At 42.3% G+C, this 18,994-nt stretch overlaps 1 protein-coding gene across 2 annotated transcripts; it reads right to left on the bottom strand.

Moving 5' to 3' along the window:
• Positions 1–10,605: 10,605 nt before the first annotated feature.
• Positions 10,606–18,379, bottom strand: ppm1g (protein phosphatase, Mg2+/Mn2+ dependent, 1G). 2 transcript variants are annotated; one of them, XM_069693704.1, is made up of 14 exons: positions 18,250–18,379; positions 17,776–17,929; positions 16,344–16,413; positions 16,061–16,146; positions 15,737–15,866; positions 15,362–15,473; positions 14,779–14,981; positions 14,319–14,500; positions 14,084–14,215; positions 13,423–13,525; positions 13,195–13,326; positions 12,906–13,035; positions 12,686–12,785; positions 10,606–12,567 (listed from the first exon to the last, which is right to left on the bottom strand). In XM_069693704.1, exons 2-14 carry the CDS (start codon positions 17,884–17,886, stop codon positions 12,352–12,354), a joined length of 1,707 nt encoding a protein of 568 aa, XP_069549805.1. In that variant the 5' UTR covers positions 17,887–17,929; positions 18,250–18,379; the 3' UTR covers positions 10,606–12,351. The 2 variants fall into 2 exon arrangements, with proteins under 2 accessions (XP_069549805.1, XP_069549806.1); XM_069693705.1 differs by having other exon boundaries at positions 14,319–14,497.
• Positions 18,380–18,994: the final 615 nt, after the last annotated feature.

Raw genomic sequence — 18,994 nt, 5'->3', positions numbered from 1 at the left:
GACACATGCATTTTACACTCCCCCAGCTCCTCCTCCACACATACATCTCTCCTGCGGACTGTTAACAACAGCTGACTGTTCGCATTACTGCCGATAACAGCACACTGATCAAGGTCGAGATGCACAACATTTAAATCCTGCTCACATCCATGGCCAAAGAATAAACGTGATATTTCAAATGTCTCTATGGAAAATGTGCTGAATGGAGTAAGGTAGCGTGTTTGTTTCTTCTTTTTCCAGATGATATGAACACACAACCTCATTTCAGATCTTGATGTCAAGAATATGGGGTTTCATACCATTGCATGTTTGATCTTACTTTGGAAAACAAGCCAACAAGACAACAGAGTTTAGTGAGCACTGTTTTTCAAGTAATAACTACATCTCATTTAGTTAATCACAGTTCAAGCGCATTCACTGGAAAAGATAAAAGCTCTCAGTAATGAAGTCTGCACTCTGAGGAAGTCCTCAGTCTGCACAGCAGATTCACAAGAAAGCTTGAGATTCTGAATTACAGAAACCATCAGCATGCGGCAGTCTGTTTGTGACACATGAAATAACACCACCCACTGGTTTGTAAGTACATCCATGTCTGTCCAGACTCGTATATGTTGTGAAGACTTTGAACGAATTTATCCAACAAACAGATTCTGATCTAACACAAAGTTGCAGCCATGACAGTAGACAATGCTTTAAATATTGATGTTGCTGCAAAGAAGCTATGGATTCTAAAACGTTGATGCTTTACAGACATCTTCAACCCGACAGCACAGAAGACATTTACAAACACCATATTTTCAAGGTGGACACCCAGGATCAGTGTCACCAACTTGGAATCAAATGTGAAATATGGTCACAATCTCCCCTTCCTATTATGATGTTGAATAACAGCCAGAAAAGTGTTTTTGTTGAACAGTGTGATGTCACAATGAATCTGACCTTCGACCTTTGACCTTTCAGATACAAAATGTCATTATATCATCATTTTATCCTGTTAGACATTTGTGGGAAGTTTTGCCAAATTTAGCAAATAAAAATGTAGTTTTATGGCCACAAATTTGTTTTGTGAGGTCACAGTGACCTTTGACCTTTAACTACCAAACTCTAATCTGTTCAACCTTGAGTCCAAGTGAATGTGTGTGCCACATTTGAAGAGATTCCCTGCAGTACGTGAGTTATCATGTTCAGAAAGAGAAATGGACGAATAGATGTAAGTATGTATCCAACTCAAATAAAATAATGCTTTCGGCCGCGGCTGTCGCAGCACAGCGGTATAAAAAACAACTACCTACCTAAATGACTCACTATTTTACAAAGTTACAGGTATCTTTATTTTAATAAAAAGAATGTAATCCCAATTTATACTACCTAAATGAAAGTAAAAATAACAGGCACATTTACAACTGTGTAAGTAGGCGTGTATAATAATTTACAGTGTATTAGAGTTTTGCTTAAATAACCTTACTTGCAAACCTACACAGGTGTTTTCACTTATCCTGGCTGCTTAGACCTCTGCTCAGGCTCAAAAGGGGGACGCTATGATTTGAGATTTGGGAGGTCACTGGACTTCCTGTACCAGTAAGAATGACAAAAATTGTATTTGTCCTGTCAGAACAGCTAAGTGGAGAGTTACTGAGATGTCAGTCAAACAAGGTCCACATAAGTCTGCACACAGTCCTGAGAGAACGATGTGTAATCAGTCAAAATAAGTAAAAACATGTGTGTGCAGGGCCTGTACATGTGAGTTTATAAAAATCAGTGAAAGTAAGTGAAGTATTAAGCTTCACTTGGTTAGTTCGATTCATTAGCAAATCTTAAATGAATAAACCTCTTTTCAAACCCACAGCCTGACACTCTGTTGTAATTTAGATTTGCACACCTGCTGTGAACATACCTGGACAATTTGTGTCACTTCAGTGGTTATTCAAATATCTGAAAACACAGAGATGTGAGCAGAAGTCCGGATCTGGTTTCACAAGGAGATTTTAGTCTTGTGGTGGCCAGTCTTGGATTTGCTCTCAGGTTAGTGTGATGCAGGCAGACAGGTGACACAGAATGGACAGAAACAGAGCAAACCTTGGCTCATTATTTGTCAATTATTGTAGAGGGAGCAATGAGAAGGTAAAGATTGTTCAGATAACATGGTTGGAAACATACAGCAGCGGCGACAAATCGTCAGTTGATTTATTTGTCTCCGAAAAGTATCGTGAAACTGACAGATGAATTAGAAATAGCAGAAACCTCAGCACCACATCTCTACTGCATTAAGAGTTCATGCTAACTGAAGTTTTTTTTTGTTCGAATCTTGGCTGAAATTTTCCACAAAAAATAGATATCCAGTTTTTTAGAGGGTAAACATTTTCTTCTGGAGTGAACAAGGTTGACAGGTTTGATGAAGTTTCTTAGTTTGGAAAAAGTTCTGCTTAAGACAGCTTTGTGCAACACACGAGTGTAGACGTTCATCTGAAGTCTGAGTTTTAGTTTGAGCTCAGCTGCAGTCGGTCTGTCTGCATGAAACCTGCCCCAGGTTTTACTTCCAGACCTTTTTCAGTACAGGCACGGCAGGGAAAACACAGGTGTGAGTAATAACATTAACGACGACGCCGGTCAATTAAGTGTCCCAGTGAGCCATGACAGTGAGCCTGCATGTGCAGTAGCAATAACCTGGAAATAGTTGGACTGCATGGTATGCAGCCATCATTAAAATTATTAATTACACCGGTGCTTTTCCAACAATGACTCGTCTTAATGTCTACAGTGAGAAGTCAGTTTTAATGGCTGCAGTCAAAGCATGTGATGTGCAGACTGACTTCATATAAGAGGACCAGTGAATTGGCGGTGATGACCGCAGTCAAGCTTTAAGACTCAGAGCAACAAACTGGCTTCACACATGTTGACAATAAATGGACAAGGTGGGTCATCTCAAGGGGTTTATCTTGATGAATAAACTTATATCACCATCATCAATATCATCAAATGCTCAAATGCGGCTATTTGGCTGGTATAAGAAGGAGAGACTAGTTTGTGTCACACAGAGATCAGATGAGGAGACAGAAAGATGGAGCACCTGTGGACTTGACCATATCTAATCAAATAAAATTTCCAGTTATCAAGATTTTTATTATCTTAAACTTTGAAAATGTTTAAAAATATTGGAAAGATTCTTTTACACACACACACACACACACACACACACACACACACACACACACACACACACACACACACACACACACACACACACACACACACAAGCAAATACGCACGCACACCGGCACGCACGCACACACACACACACACACACACACACACACACACACACACACACACACACACACACACACACACACACACACACACACACACACACACACAAAAGCACACTTCTGGGAAATGGGGATTAGTAACTGATATTGAGAGGTGGGAGAAATCAGCCTCCCTCTGTGGCCTCTTAAACCAGATGCAACCAGCTGGCACACACACACGCACAGCAACCATCAGGATCGTGGCCAGAACTTTTGTCCTTTTCTCCGCTGTGTGAGCTGACACATAATGGAGAGAGAGAGGCCCAGTTTCAGCTGTGTTGAGTTCAAAGACGCTGTTTCAATGCATCTCTGAAGCCTATGAATCTTTGTGGTAGAGGACATCTCTGCCTTAAAGGTCTGCAACAGTTTGACTTTTATTACTTTCCTCTGCTGCTGCTTCAATGAAATCTCGATCCTCACTTTAAAATAACGGCCAAGTGAATGTTGCACATAAACAAATGTGTGTGAGTGTGTTGTTTTCAGAGAGAAGGATGAGTGAATGTATGAAGTGTTCTTTGTGCATGTCTGTTTGTTTAACCCAGAACAGACAGTGGGGGAGAGTAAGGGTGTGTGACGTGATGTTGAAGAAGTAACTGAAGGGAGTTGGGTTCATCCGATGAGTAATGGGAGACTGATCCTGACAGAAGAGGGAGGATGATTCTCCACAGTTTACATGTGTCTAAAGAAAATATGCTGAGCCTTGATTATTGTGGAAACACACCTTTTTTCCACTAGTTTATCTTAAGATTTAACAACTTTTTATGTATTTATTCAGACCTGGACAACCATTATACAGATTTTGAGTAAGAAAATATTGAAGCAGATCTTAAGGTCTCTTTTAAGCATTGCTGTAATCAGTTTAAGACCCTAAACACTGAATATGGCTGCCCTAATTACAACTTTGAAACCCTGGGCTATTTGTAATTTCTTTTGGTCCACCACGTTGAAATATTTCCACGTTTGGATGAATTGGCTGAAACTTTGAACAGACAAAGTTTTAGACGTTGAATCCTATGCTGTTAGTCTTCCCCCTGGCTTTTCCTCTCCTCTTCTTGTGGTTTTAATCGAATTGTCTCAACAACCCATTTGATGTATTTCCACACAACTTTCTCGATGCATCCATGTTCCCAGGATTAACTGGACTACCTCTGATAATCCTCTCACTTTTTCATCTAGAGCCATCAAAATTCCAACTTGTACAAAATGTAAAAATCTGAAGTAAAAGCTCTTCATCAAAATTGGGAAGGGAGGAAGGAAAATGTAATTTAGAGAATCTCCTCTAAGGATCTGCAGGTTGTAAAGTTTGTATTTGTGACACTGGAAGATCACTGATGTTTTACATCACACTTCCTCTGTTTCATATTTCCTACATTGATATTTAAGCACAGAAGAGTTTATGTAAAAATGCTGGTATGTGTTTTCTTGATCAAATAATTACGGTCAGTGGTTTCAGAGCAGAAGTCATAAGATATTAGACGCCTGTTCATATGATCGAAGTGTTCTGCATATAGACCGCAGAGCTTCCGTTGCTGTACTGAGATGGTTTTCAACCCAGTCACAAGACAAAGCTGCTGTGGGGAGAAGCAACATTTCTACAATCACAACATTGTTTCAAAAAATATCTATCCAGTGTTAGAAATGCTATTCTTAGCAAACAAAGTTTGTATTTCATGTTTATTCTGTGAACATATCTTTCAGACAGCCTGAGTCCGCCACTGCTCAAAGCATTGTGGCGGAGTATAACTTCGACACTTGCATGCTGGTCTCCATGCAGCCAAGTGCAAAACTCAGGCTGCTTATGCAACACAACCTCAAACCTAATCTCTGCTTCAGTGGCCAGTAAAAATAGAAAACTCATGACAGGCTCAGAATAATTAAATGATTTTCCCCTATTAATTTCTAAATCCGATTAATTTGGACTACTGTCGGATAAAGTGCTGACTGTATGTGCACACTTTACAGTAACCTGTTGGCAAGAAGTGCTTTTATATGTTCTCTCTTTCTGTTTGGAGATCAAGTGTTTGAGAATGAAAAATTAGATAAGGAAACAAAGAAACTAGAAGAGGAGAAATAAATCCTCTATTTTTTGGGGGGAAAAAGGGCAAATATGGTGAATAAACACAGAAATTCAGTAAGGGCGAGTTAAAGGAGGCTGAGAAAGAGTGAAAGAAAGAGACAGTGAAGACATGTTATCTCTAACTGTGTGTGTGTGTGTGTGTGTGTGTGTGTGTGTGTGTGTGTGTGTGTGTGTGTGTGTGTGTGTGTGTGTGTGTGTGTGTGTGTGTGTGTGTGTGTGTGTGTGTGTGTGTGTGTGTGTGTGCCTGCTGTACATACTGATGCCCTGATATATGTGTATCAGTTCCAGCATGCACACTTGTGTGTGTGTGTGTGTGTGTGTACAGGTGTGTCTAAGAATGATCAGCCGTGTCTGGATTTCAGGTCTTGGAATGTACTGCCCTGATGAACCCTGATATAAGTGACTACATGTTAATATTTAATATATCTTTTTGTACTTCGTCATGTACAGCGGGTAAAATAAGTATTGAACACGTCACCATTTTTCTCAGTAAATATATTTCCAAAGGTGCTGTTGACATGAAGTTTTCACCCGATGTTGGTAACAACCCAAGTATAATCCATACATACAAAGAAACCAAAACAAATAAGTTCATAAATTAAGTTATGTGTAATAATGTGAAATGACACAGGGAAAAAGTATTGAACACATGAAGAAAGGGAGGTGCAAAAAGGCATGGAAAGCCAAGACAACAGCTGAAATCTATCAGTAAATAGAAAGCAATCCGGCCCCTTGTCAGCGCAAATTAATATCAGCTGGTTCAGTCCCAACTGATGGCCAGTAAAATGGTGTCTCATTACCAAGGTGTCACACAAGAAACATCTCATGATAGGTAAAAGCAAAGCGCTCTCTCAAGACCTTCGCGACCTTATTGTTGCAAAACATACTGATGGCATTGGTTACAGACACATTTCTAAATTTCTGAATGTTCCAGTGAGCACTGTTGGGGCCATAATCCAGAAGTGGAAAGAACATAATTTCACCATAAACTGGCCACAACCAGGTGCTCCTTGCAAGATTTCTGACAGGGGAGTGAAAAGAATTATCAGAAGAGTTGTCCAAGAGCCAAGGACCACTTGTGGAGAGCTTCGGAAAGACCTGGCCCAGCCAATCACCTAACTTGAAAATCTATGGAAAGAACTGAAGATCAGAGTTCATGGAAGAGGCCCACGGAACCTTCAAGATTTGAAGACTGTTTGTGTGGAAGAATCAGCCAAAATCACACCTGAGCAATGCATACGACTAGTTTCTCCATACAGGAGGCGTCTTAAAGCTGTCGTTACCAACAAAGGCTTTTGTACAAAGTATTAAATAAATATCAGGAAGCGTGCTCAATACTTTTTCCCTGTGTCATTTCACATTATTACACAACTTAATTTTCTGAACTTATTTGTTTTGGTTTCTTTGTATGTATGGATTATACTTGGGTTGTTACCAACATCTGGTGAAAATGTCATGTCAATAGCACCTTTGGAAATATATTTACTGAGAAAAATGGTGACGTGTTCAATACTTATTTTACCCGCTGTATAATATGTACTTGCTTGTACAGTATATGCCTCTACATGTGCATGTCTGTGTGTAAACATTAAACCAAGCGCTGCCAGGTGAACACCTCACCTGACCGATCTGCCTCTGTAATCCAACTTTGAGTTTTTCTTTCTGATGGAATTTTTGTTGTTTTTAATTTCTATTTTAAAAAAATGGATAGTATTCAATCAATGATTCACATAATATTATTGATGTCATGTAAAGGGAAGTCTAACATTGTAATTTTTTCAAGTGTTGGTGATTTGTCTCCTCTTTTAATTGGTTGTTACAGCCTGAAGCTCCTGTAGAAATGTGGTTTGTTTATGCTTTGATTTTGATTCTTGACACAGATTTTATTTTGAGTAAGCTGAAAGTGTGCAGAATTTAAAAAAATGTATGTTGTATCTAATGCAAGTTATTTCTGATAGCAAGACAGTGGTTGGTCAAATTTATTGACAAAATAATCACAAAGAAAACATTTTTCTGTGGGTCGTCTGCTATTAAAACAATATGAATTTGTTGGAAATTGTTGAAGATCCAATTGGAGGGCAGGAAGAGAGCGAGCGAGACCGCACAAACATAACAGAAAGAAGAGGAAATATAAGGGAATGGAAAGATCAGATAACTGAGAGGAAGGAAGAAGAGAGGAAGTGATGAGGTGACAGAAAGCTGCTGGCTGCAGAAGAAAACTGGTAAGAGGAGCACAAGAGGAAAAGAAAAAAAGGATGTTGGGGGGTTCTGCAGCTATCAGTTTATGCAACATGCTTAGCCTGACAACACACACACACACACACACACACACACACACACACACACACACACACACACACACACACACACACACACACACACACACACACACACACACACACACACACACACCTCGTGGAAATAGGAAGATGTCACACTCAGCTGTTCTCTTGTTCTCTCAGGATGTACCATCATGTCAGCACCAGACACATCCTCTCTGTGTGTGTGTGTGTGTGTGTGTGTGTGTGTGTGTGTGTGTGTGTGTGTGTGTGTGTGTGTGTGTGTGTGTGTGTGTGTGTGTGTGTGTGTGTGTGTGTGTGTGTGTGTGTGTGTGTGTGTGTGTGTGTGTGTGTGTGTGTGTGTTAGCAATATGGCCCATGCTGATGTTTGCAGGGTCTTGGGATGTTTGTGAGTGTGTATCTTTGAATGTCAGACTTTAAAAACGAGTGTGGAAAGTGAGGCCCTCACTGCTTCAAGTGGCTGTTTGTTGGTTGCGTTTGTTTCAGGTTGAAAGACGTGTCTGAGAGTTGGGTTCAGGGACATAGTTGCGATCGATAAACTTACTTGTTTCGTGTAACTCGGAGGCAGCACAACAATGTGATAACCCAACACTGGCATAATATTTCATTTGATATGGTGAGCATGCTAGCTGCGACCTCACTCAGCCAGCACATGTGAAGCAATATCACCATTAATTGGGAGTAATTTATGTGTCAGCTGATTAATAGAAGTCCAACATTCATCTTGTTGTAGCTGTTCGCTTCTAAATGCTCCACTATGTTTACCATCTAGTTAATGTCTGAGTCTGTTAGCAGCTCATCAGTGTGCAGTGTTTTTTTTGAGAGGTTTTTTGCTACAAACAGCTGGTGTTGTTGCTGCAAAAGACACTGACAGTGAATCAAAACTGTGAAGTTGTGGACAATGAGCTGAAAAATGAAATGCTCCAAAATGCTTTCACATCACACACATTTAATCTGTTGTCAATCATAACGGTTGTGAATCATAAAACACAGTATTGTCAATTTTTTTTAATTGCCTGATAACACAACTCACATATTAACCTCAGGGGGCTTTACAACAGTGGAACATGGAGGAAACCCCACGAGGATCCACAGAGCAGTTAATGTGGTCAAAGACCAAGGCGGTTAAATGACAGTATGGACAATCAAAACTTTGTAAACATATGTGAAGAATGTGATCTGGGAAGACATCATGCAGCTTCCAGGTGGCACCAGACAGAGAGGACCTGATCCAAACATCCTCTGACACATCATTACAATAATCCTACATGAAATATACTACTAGTATGGTAAAGATAACAGGAACTGAAATGCAGGTTAGCAGTGTGTGCCCTTGAAAGAAACCTCGTAGTAAACTATTTTTGGTCACAGCCCATATTTTAATTGCACTACTGTGACCGCTGGAATGTGTGTGTGTGTGTGTGTGTGTGTGTGTGTGTGTGTGTGTGTGTGTGTGTGTGTGTGTGTGTGTGTGTGTGTGTGTGTGTGTGTGTGTGCTGTCGAGACATTGCTAAACTCTCTGCAATGTGAGGGCAACGGGGCCGATGCAGTTTTAGGAGCAGGAGATCGAAAAACACTTCGCAAAGCTTGATGAATGCCTTCAGTGTCTAACTACAACCTGCTATTGTGGTCTAGCTGCCTATATAGGACCTGCTGACACACACACACACACACACACACACACACACACACACACACACACACACACACACACACACACACACACACATACACACGCACACGCAGACAGAGTTCTATATGTACAATTGCAGGTCGAGTCGGACTCCTGTGGCTCTCGTCCACAGCCATCAGTCAAGTTTAAGAGTCAGGGGACAGAAGCAACTCCCCCAACACACACAGCTGGACAAGGCTGCCTTTGAGCTACGTAGTGGCAGCCTTTTGGAAATATTATTTACAGTTACTGCAGTGAAAAATCAGCTTGCAACAGCTTTGGATGGCAGCCTCAGTTTTCAGTAGCTGATAAAGGTCAGTTTGACTGGTAACACACATCCAAGGACAAAACAGACACTTTCACACTGACACAAACTCTTGTGTGTTCCGGCCTGTATTTCTGTCTCTCAGCACGAGAATGAACACCCAGACTAATAAACTTGGCACGCACCTCATGTATCCACACACACACCACTGTAGCTGCTAATCTACACTAACAGAACAAAAAAACATCCTGCCCGTTAAAGACGGGTTGAAAACATGTGCTCTGTGTCTACGAAGACATTTTTAGATTCCAAGGACAGTGTGTGTTTCCTCCCTTGCTTTCTATTGTTCCTGCAGCAACAGTGATCCTCAGGGAGCGGAGCAACCACCAGGACTGTGGAGCGGCAGCCAATGGCAGGGCAGGACACAGAGGCCCTGAGGCTGATGGGAAGTAAAGACTGTCCTCTTTTTCTTTCTATGGAGATTCAAAGTATAACTTATGTCTTCCATGGAGGCCTTGTGATCACAGAGGACAATCTGCAGGTTCTCATTCGATTCCACGTTTTACTGACGAGTTTGTCTTCCCTGGTTAAAGGTGTACGTGTCTGTATGATCAGCAGCTGTCCTCTCTGGTTGGGATGAATCTTTACCTCTTCATGGTACATGGTTTCCTCTCACTGCTTCATGGAAACATGACATACTGCATCAATCTGACAGTGAAGCAGTCTCTGCTGCCATCTGTAGGATTGTGTGAGAACATAAGCCACAGCACATTGAGCATTTCATATTGAAAAGTGAAGCCTTTGTAATCACTGATAACACTGGTGATTTCATATTGATACATCCCTGGTCTCCCTTAAAACATCGACATGAGGATTCATCCCCCATACTGTCGGTTCAACTTCTGTGAGAGATTTTCAAAAATAAAAGTCACCAATGCAGCACTGGTTGTATAATAAAACAACAACAAAAACACACAGGACTGCAGTTTTGAATATTTTAAAAAAATGTATTTGTATGTACTTACATACTGGTGTCAAAAGAGTATGCACCAAAATGTCACATTGACGCACAATTACAAAGAAAAAGCGTTTTCTTTTTCTTCAATTACAAGTATTGAAAAAACTATGTACAGAGAAAAGGGCATGGTGACATGACAGTACACTAGAAACAAACTTACAGCCACACATTGTTTGTAAATGAGGCTTCTGCAAATAAAGAAAAAAAAAAAACGCTGTCTTGGTGCTCTGAACTTAAAATTGTATGTCCACTCAGAAAAATAACCTCGCACATACTCTCCAGCGTTAGGGCGTTTTCAGAGTGTGCTCGCAAAAAGGAAATAATAAAAAAACAAAAAACAATTCAGAGGTCTCATTAATCAAAAATTAAAACAAAGAAGTTGAGTGGAAATACTTGTTTTTTCTAAAACTGTCCTAGAGATCATCTCAAAAAGGTGTTGCAGTGGCAAAAGGGGACACGAACCGTGTTGGACCTGGAGACAGCCGAGTTCAATCGCCACTTCTCTTTGGATGGGCATAAAAGACGCGCCTGTTTCCCAGCTATCATATCTTACAGATGGAAAGTACACCATCTCCAAAAGCCCTAGCATTCTTCCCAGCTGGAAATTTACAGATTTTGAGCAACAAGACACAAACCAGGAATGAAAAAAGGCAGGACAAAGTTGATGGATGGGCTGTTACGTGAACACAAAGACTGAGAGGAAAAAAAAAAGACAAGAAAAAATATTCTTACTTGTGAACGAGGGCTAATAGAAAAAGGAAAGAAAAATATATAAATGGTCAATGAGAGCAACTGGACTTATACCCCAAATACATCAGCTCCTCTCTTTGTGACGGGTGGAGTCAATCTGACTCGACACAAACTGCTCCTGAACAAACTCGGGTTGAACTGTGGACATCAGAGAGGAGCCTGAAACATGGCACCAACACACTCCGTGCAACACTAGACCAGCATACCTATTCTCCCGGCATCATACAGCTTCAATTTGGGTTAGACGGGACCATTAGATCCTCTCATTCAATTAGTTATAGTTTCCATTAAACGGGGCCAATCTGCAGCCATTCCAGGTCCGTTCTCTGGGTTCAGTTAATCTGCGGATGTGAAAAAGTGCCTGAAAGGAATTCATGGTTTTCATGGCACTTTGTTGGCACAAAACTCAGAGCATGCATATTTTTGTATTTTTACTGCAAAGCCAAGATGGAAATATTTGCATCACACTGTAGAACGTAAACAGGAGTGAGACAGGTGTCTCCATGAACTCTGCTAAAACAAACTGAAGCCACCACACGGAAAGCGATTTTTAACATCAACAGAGTGCGATGTATGTCTGCAGGGATGCTGAGGTGGCAGTTTCTCCTGTAGCCTCCATTTAGTTACAAATTCATGAAATCGAATGTGCTATTTAGCATGCCAGTGAGTGGTGTGTGTGCCTCTTCTCAATTTAACTAAAAGTGTTTCCAGCTTCTTTTCGACTGGACCAATCAAAGGAAACGACTGCAGGGTGTGTTAAAAATAAAAATCCAGAGAACAGAGCATAAAAACAAAACTACAGATGATCTTGGAGCATACATATAGCCTCTGTGATGTCTGTTGAAGGGTTAGATGAGGTTTGTGAGGTAAGGATTTAATTTTGAACAGAATGTGTCTCTGGTGTATCTGGGGTGTCCTCTGGGACCAGCTGCTCCCTCTGGGATAGTTTATCTTCTCTCTTGCTTTAGTCACTTTTCGCCTTTTTGCTGTCGTTTCCGTTCTCCTCCTGCTCAGTCCCTTCTGCCTCCCCCTGCTCCTGCTGCTCCTGCTGCTTCCTCTTCTTTGTGTTGTCTGACTGATTGGAGGACGGGTGCTGCCGGAAGGTGGTGATGATGCAAGTCATGTTGTCACATCCTGTCCCGTCTCCAGATGTGTCAGGGGCCAAACAGTGGTCCAACAGCTGCGAGGAGGACATATGGTATTTAAATCAAAAAGGGGAAAACTATAGAAAATATTTCAGACTCAATTCAGGCGACAAGGCAGACGGAGCAGTTTAAGATGACTTCATCTTTGCTCACCTCTTCCACTATGGATGAGAGGGGTCTGGCTTTGCCACTCTGGTCTGGTTTGATCCTCTCACTGATGAAGTCCACCACCTCCTGACTGCTTAATACATTCCTGCAAACACACAGGTAGAAACAGGACTTAGTAGATGAATCTGTGTCAGTTGTAAACAACTGTGACGAAGAAATCGTGACAATTCACTGGGACAAACTGCTGGTGACCATTCAAACTCACCAGATACCATCGCAGGCAATGACCATGAAGTCGTGGTCCTCGTTGAGCGTCAGAACTTTGACATCGGGCATCGCAGAAATCATCTGCTCCTCCGATGGCAGAGCCTTGTTCCTCTTGTAGAAGTGGTCGCCTGACGGTCAGAGGTTACATTATGAGCTTGGTGATCGCAGCGGCGGCTGCAAACATTGCGCATTTGAACCCAAAGCACTAAGCATCTTCAAGGACCAAGCGCTGCTGCAGAGGTGTTCTTACGAGAGTGAATTTAAAAGTCTCCCACAAAGTAACCTACCGATGGCTCTGGAGAGGTTCAGGCCGCCGTTGACTCGTCCGTCCATGGTCACTTTCCCTCCAGCATTTTTGATGCGAGCTAGTTCAACCTCGTCCTCCGGCTTGTGGTCGTACGACATGTCGACAGCTTTGCCTGCAGCGGTGCAGCAACAGAATTAACCCTAACCCTTTGACAAAATATTTTAGTTGGACAACTTTGATCAGAAAGATAAACTTGACTTGGACGCACCGCGTTCGGACACCACACAGCGAGAGTCTCCAGCATTGGCCACGATCAGCTGCTTCCCTCGGATCATAGCCACAACAGCTGTGGTGCCGCTGTCTGAGCCGGGCTGTAGAGACACAAACACGGGTCACGTTATAAAAACTCCACAATAATTTACAGTGACACATCCGGAACATCTGTGTTTATGTAAAACATGGTAACTATGTGAATTCATTCCTCCAATTTATTTTTTGACCGAAATAGTCAACACAAATCATTTGGCTTCTGTGCCCAACTTACAGCAGGCCGATATTCGGATTCACAGCTTGAAATTACTGCATTATTTTGTCAGTGTCCTGATTGATGCAGACAAAAGTCCTTGACTAACACCAAGATTATCCACTACAGCTTCCAATAGATCCAATATGCCATCAAAGCATGTTTGCACTGGCCAGGTGTAACATTAAAACAGTGGAAATAGCTCAAACTCTCTTGTATCAGGTTCTATATAAGGATGTAAATTATTTTACAATGACAACAAATCAACTGAGAGAATAAGATTCACCAGTACACCAATTCTAAAAGATAAAACGTTCCTCCACATGTCATGGTCCCTTCATCATTATACATGGGAAATGTTTGATGCCGGAAATGTTTTCTGTCGAGTCCAATTGAAAATACACACCTCCTCTTTGCCATCCATTCCAGGTAGACACATTTCCTCCTCGTCTTCATCCTCAGAGTCTTCTTCTCCCTCCTCCGTGTCCTCCTCTTCTTCCAACTCACTGCTGTCACCCTCTTCCTCTTCGCTGCCATCCTGATCAAAAAAATAAATAAAAAGTTATTCGAATAATTTTCAAAGTTATTCTGAGTGAAGTCAATGCCCGACACAACTGTCTATTCAGGTCTGCTGCTCTCACCTCTTCATCGCTCCCCTCCTCCTCCTCCTCTCCCTCCTCGGACTCCTCACTGTCATCAAAAAAACGCGACTTGGAGTCTCCTTGAGTTTTTGAGGACGAGGAGCAGGAAGGACCTGCATCTCCTTCAGGCTTGCCAGCCTTTTCCTCTCCATTGGAGCTCCCCGACTCTCCACAGTCCGCTGCTGTCGAGGTGAAACAAGGGCGACACCACACGTTGGACAAGTGGAGCAAAGAGAGAGAAAAAATGTACGAAGCAGAACAAATGAAATGATGTTAAATGAAGTTGCCGGCTAAAAAACCGCACGCGCTTTTAATAAAGCTTCTGTTAAGTATTTAGCGATTCTTTATTTATGCAGAAAAGGAAAATGTTAAGATAAAGATAAATGCTGAATTTTTGTTGAAAGGCATTTGGTCTGCAGACACTATACATTTTGAAAACCCCTGAAGCCCATCTGCGTACCTGCACCACTGCCTTCACTTCCTCCTGTTCTCCGACAGGCTCGCAGCTTAGACCCACATGTCTTTCCTTCGCCTTCCTTCACCTTCCCATTGCTCTCCTCCTCCACCTCTCCATTTAATTCCTCTTTCTTAGTCCCCTCCCCAGCTTCTAATTTGTCTCCTGGGGCCTCGGGGTGTGGGCACGATGCTTTCTTAGCTGCCGCACTAAGAGAAAATAGACAAAGAAAGAAAATCTTAAAAGCACGCTGGACTAACCGTGTTGATGGATGTACAAGATCCTGTTCAACAGACTCTTCAGTGGTTCTTGTTATTAAGGATATGAACTTAAAAAAAAAAGGTGCCACAGAAGTCTGTCATTACTTTCTTAATATAATTTGATTCCTTGTGAAGGAAAAGGAAAAGACTATTCAAAAATATTTGATGACTATTAGTTGCCTTGCATGACATCACCACCAAGAATTCATCGTTTCCATAAATCACAATTTCCAGGAAGTTCAAGCTCTCATATCTCAGGCTCTTAAGGAAAACATCATAAAATGTTACTGCTTGTATAAAAAGTCAAAATAAGAAGTTTGTTGGACTACCTGATGGCAGCAGCATGTTTGACAGCATTGCGGTTCTGGCCGTAGCGTACCAGCAGCTCCTCTATGGTCATGGTGGCCTCCTCGTGGAGCAACGCTGCCTCCTCTGTGTCCACTGGAAGGAGGATAGAAGCAGCCACACTGATGTTTAAACACACACTTACTGAAGCATATCATTTCTTTGTTGTATTCTCCATTTTTGTGTTTTATTTTAATGCTCTGGATTGTTTTTATGGCTATTGCCATTTATTTCCTTTCTGCGTCACATTACACTAGATGTCAATATTCCCATTTCTACATTCAGCAAGAATGAGCTTTGTTACATACAACTAGTATCCATACCAAACAGGTACATCTTATAGTTGCCGTTGTACTCACAGTCGTCCTCCTCCGCCACCTTTTCAGCGGGTGGCTCCTCAGTGGGCCGCCCAGCGATCTGGACCAGCTCCTTGATGACGTCCTCTGTTGTCATTCTTCTATCGATGGCCAAGAAGGCATCCTCCAGGGCCTGGAAACAACATGTAAACATGTCAAGACTGTAGCGGCGGAGGTGACCGCACACTTGTTGTATGCCGGTTCTAATCCTGCCTAATTTGTAACTGCGCCACAACCAAGCAGCACACATCTGGCCTTCAACGTACCCGCTCAGTCACACTTGTTATAACAGGAATAAGTCATGTGTTAACTTCTACGGCTCCTCACCTTTTGAAGTTTGCCGTCTTTGTAGGTCTTCTGCTCCTTGATGATGTCAGGAAGATACTTTGAACAGTACAGAGCCACCTCTTCCCCTAAATGGGAACAGCAGGTTGCATAAATTCTCGGGATAGGTGTGGGTACGCATCGTACTCTGAGAGGTGTGTAAAACAAACCAAAAAAATGGGGAAAACCACAGAAATGCTACAAGTTTTGAGCAAACAAATCAGTACATGACAGCGTGTCAAATAATACCAACAGAAGACTGTACTCAGCAATATCTGCGTGTTACCTCCATGTCCATCATACACAGAAAACATGGCCGTCTCCTCATCAAACTCTGGGATACAGTTGTGAGCATCCTGCAACAAAGACAAATCAAAATCAAACATCATCCTAACAGAGCTTCCGGTTTGGGTTCAGGGGCAGACAGCCTGTCTACTTTTAAGATTAGACCTAAAACCTTTCTATTTTGACAAAGCGTAGTGAGGGCTGGTTCAGGTAATCTTGAGTCATCACTTTGTTATATTGTTATGGACTCCGGCTGCTGTGGCACCTTCCATGAAGCACTGTGCTCCTCTACGTTACTATTTCTTTTACTTTCCATGCATTTATACGCCACCATTGTATCTCACTAACTGTATTCTTTCCGTCTCCTATAGTTTAGTTAATTGTTTGTTATCTCTATAAGCAGTAGTCCTTGCTCATGTAGTTTTTTTTTTTTTTTTTTTGCAGGTATTTCTGGCCCTGGAGCTGCAAGTGTCTGGTCTGTGGTTACTGGCCCCACCATGAATTTATTGTCTCCTTTATCTCTATGCTGTTCTTTTCTTTCTCTGGCCTCCACTCACCCCAACCGGTCTAGGCCGACCGCCTCTGATCTTGGTTCTGTTTGATACTAAAAAAAAAGGAGGGTTTTTTTCCCCTTCCTGCTGTTGCTCATGAGGGAATCGTTGGGTTCCTCTTTATAAAAGTTATACGATTATTTTATAAAGACTTTAATATATTAAGCGGCCTGAGTTGACTTGAGTCATGATTTGGCGCAATATAAATCAAATTGAGGAGCCTGTTTGTTTAGGACAGAGGGGGTAAGAGACCCCTTCACTTTATCTTCACTCACTCTCCTGGATATTAAATACATACAACTGCAAAATGATGCTTGTCTGGCAAAAAAAAAAGTTTTTTAACTGCTTGTGCCACATGCTCATACATGTCTCGTATCCAATTACTGACATGCACTAAGTAACCAAGTGAAGCTATTGTTCTTGTGTTTAGAGCTGCTGTGTGACAGCTGGTTGGCCGATAGATGAATCGGGACTGGGACTGATTTTCGCCTCAGAAGTGCCTCAAACAAAATGAGATCTGTCTGTGAGCTGCAGTGAAGTTTTTCCATCACAAGACGGCAGCAGACACCAATTACATGCTCTTCAACTTTGTGGGAGAGAGGTTACAACGTAACGCTAAAAAAATAAATTTAAAAAAAAACAACCAAAAAAACCCCTGAAGACGAGTTATGGACGTCGCAGCTAGTTTCGGGAGCGACTCGCGGTCCTCCGGAGGAGACACCGACCGGCCCCACACCGACACACACACCGGGAGGGAAAAGCCTCGCGTCCCTTTTATCCCGCCATTTACAACTCATGGCACATTTTCTCTTTGTCGACTTTCAGCACACGGAGCTCCTAACATGGTTGTCTTTGCTCCCGGTCGTTCGCGCTCCGCCTCACCTCCATCGAGACCCGCCAGCCCTGCATGGCCGAGAAGCCGTAGCTCATGTTGCTGTTGCCGCCATCGGAAGAGCTCTTGGCCGTGTTCGGCTGCGACAGATATGCCCCCATGGTTGTCGGGTTTCTACGGCTTTACACCTGGGGGAGGAGACGGCTTCAGGGGGAGGGAGAGGGAGAGAGAGAGGAGGTAAACATCACATTACACACACACACACACACACACGTAACCAACGCAACGCACTTGTAACGTTTCAGCAGCTTAACCAGCTCGACTCGTTACGGTTGCTAGCGAGCTAACGTTAGCAACGACACAACAAAAAGTAGACGCGTCGGCTAGCTAACGCGACCGTGCTAACAGGAGCCAAACCCGGCTCAACTTCCAGCAGTCAACCTCCCGGTCCCGCCGCGCCGGCGGGGCTACGCAGCTGTAAAAGCAGGCTCAAAACACTCAAAAAACGTCGGCGGTTACCGTACCTCTTCTGACAAAGCGGGATGAGCTTACAGACGGGTCCGACACGGGGAGAGATTCACATAGGAAGAAGTTGCACGTGTGGAAGCAGAAAGCCGCTATCAACACGGACGGAGCGAGAAGGAGCTGCAGCCGTGGAGGGAGTGAGCGCATGCGCGTTGTTCGTTCGTTCGAACAAGGGGGCGTGTCCGAGGTGTACGTCATTTTAAAACAAATGGAAAAAACAAAACATCAAACGTTTCGATAACATACGAGGCAGTAAAAAGATTGGAAATATTTTTTTTTTTTAAACCAGCAAGAACAATATATGATATAAAAGATGATGAAAACAAATAAATGCGCGAAAAATACGTAAAGATAAAAAAAAATAATCTAGGCTTGATGAAATAATAATAATAATAATAAAAAAAAAGGCAAAAGCGAAGGTGTTAAAAAGTTGGGTGAGGTGGCAAAAGTCTGTTAGTGTTAACAAGTAGCACAGAAAGACCAACAATGGACTGATTTCAGCAACTGTTACCTGTGTAGCCAAAGCATAGAAAAGATTATTTGTGCACACTGTTTTATAGACCTCTGTTGCTTGTCAAACATATCAAAAGAAATAAATGTGTTAACTTTACTGCAAATTTTCGATATCGCTGTGAAGGACGTGAGGAGTCACAGCGTGCACCCTCCAGACCAGTAGGTGGCAGTAATGCGCCCAAACGTTATCAACCAACCACCAATCAAATTCAAGAAAGTGGGACGTAGAGA

This window comes from Brachyistius frenatus, unplaced genomic scaffold, assembly GCF_029030835.1.
Source record: "Brachyistius frenatus isolate BFR_SWC_R1_liver_20210118 unplaced genomic scaffold, ASM2903083v1 Contig_15, whole genome shotgun sequence".
Classification (NCBI taxonomy): domain Eukaryota; kingdom Metazoa; phylum Chordata; class Actinopteri; family Embiotocidae; genus Brachyistius; species Brachyistius frenatus.
This window is presented reverse-complemented; position numbering and strand designations above follow the sequence as displayed.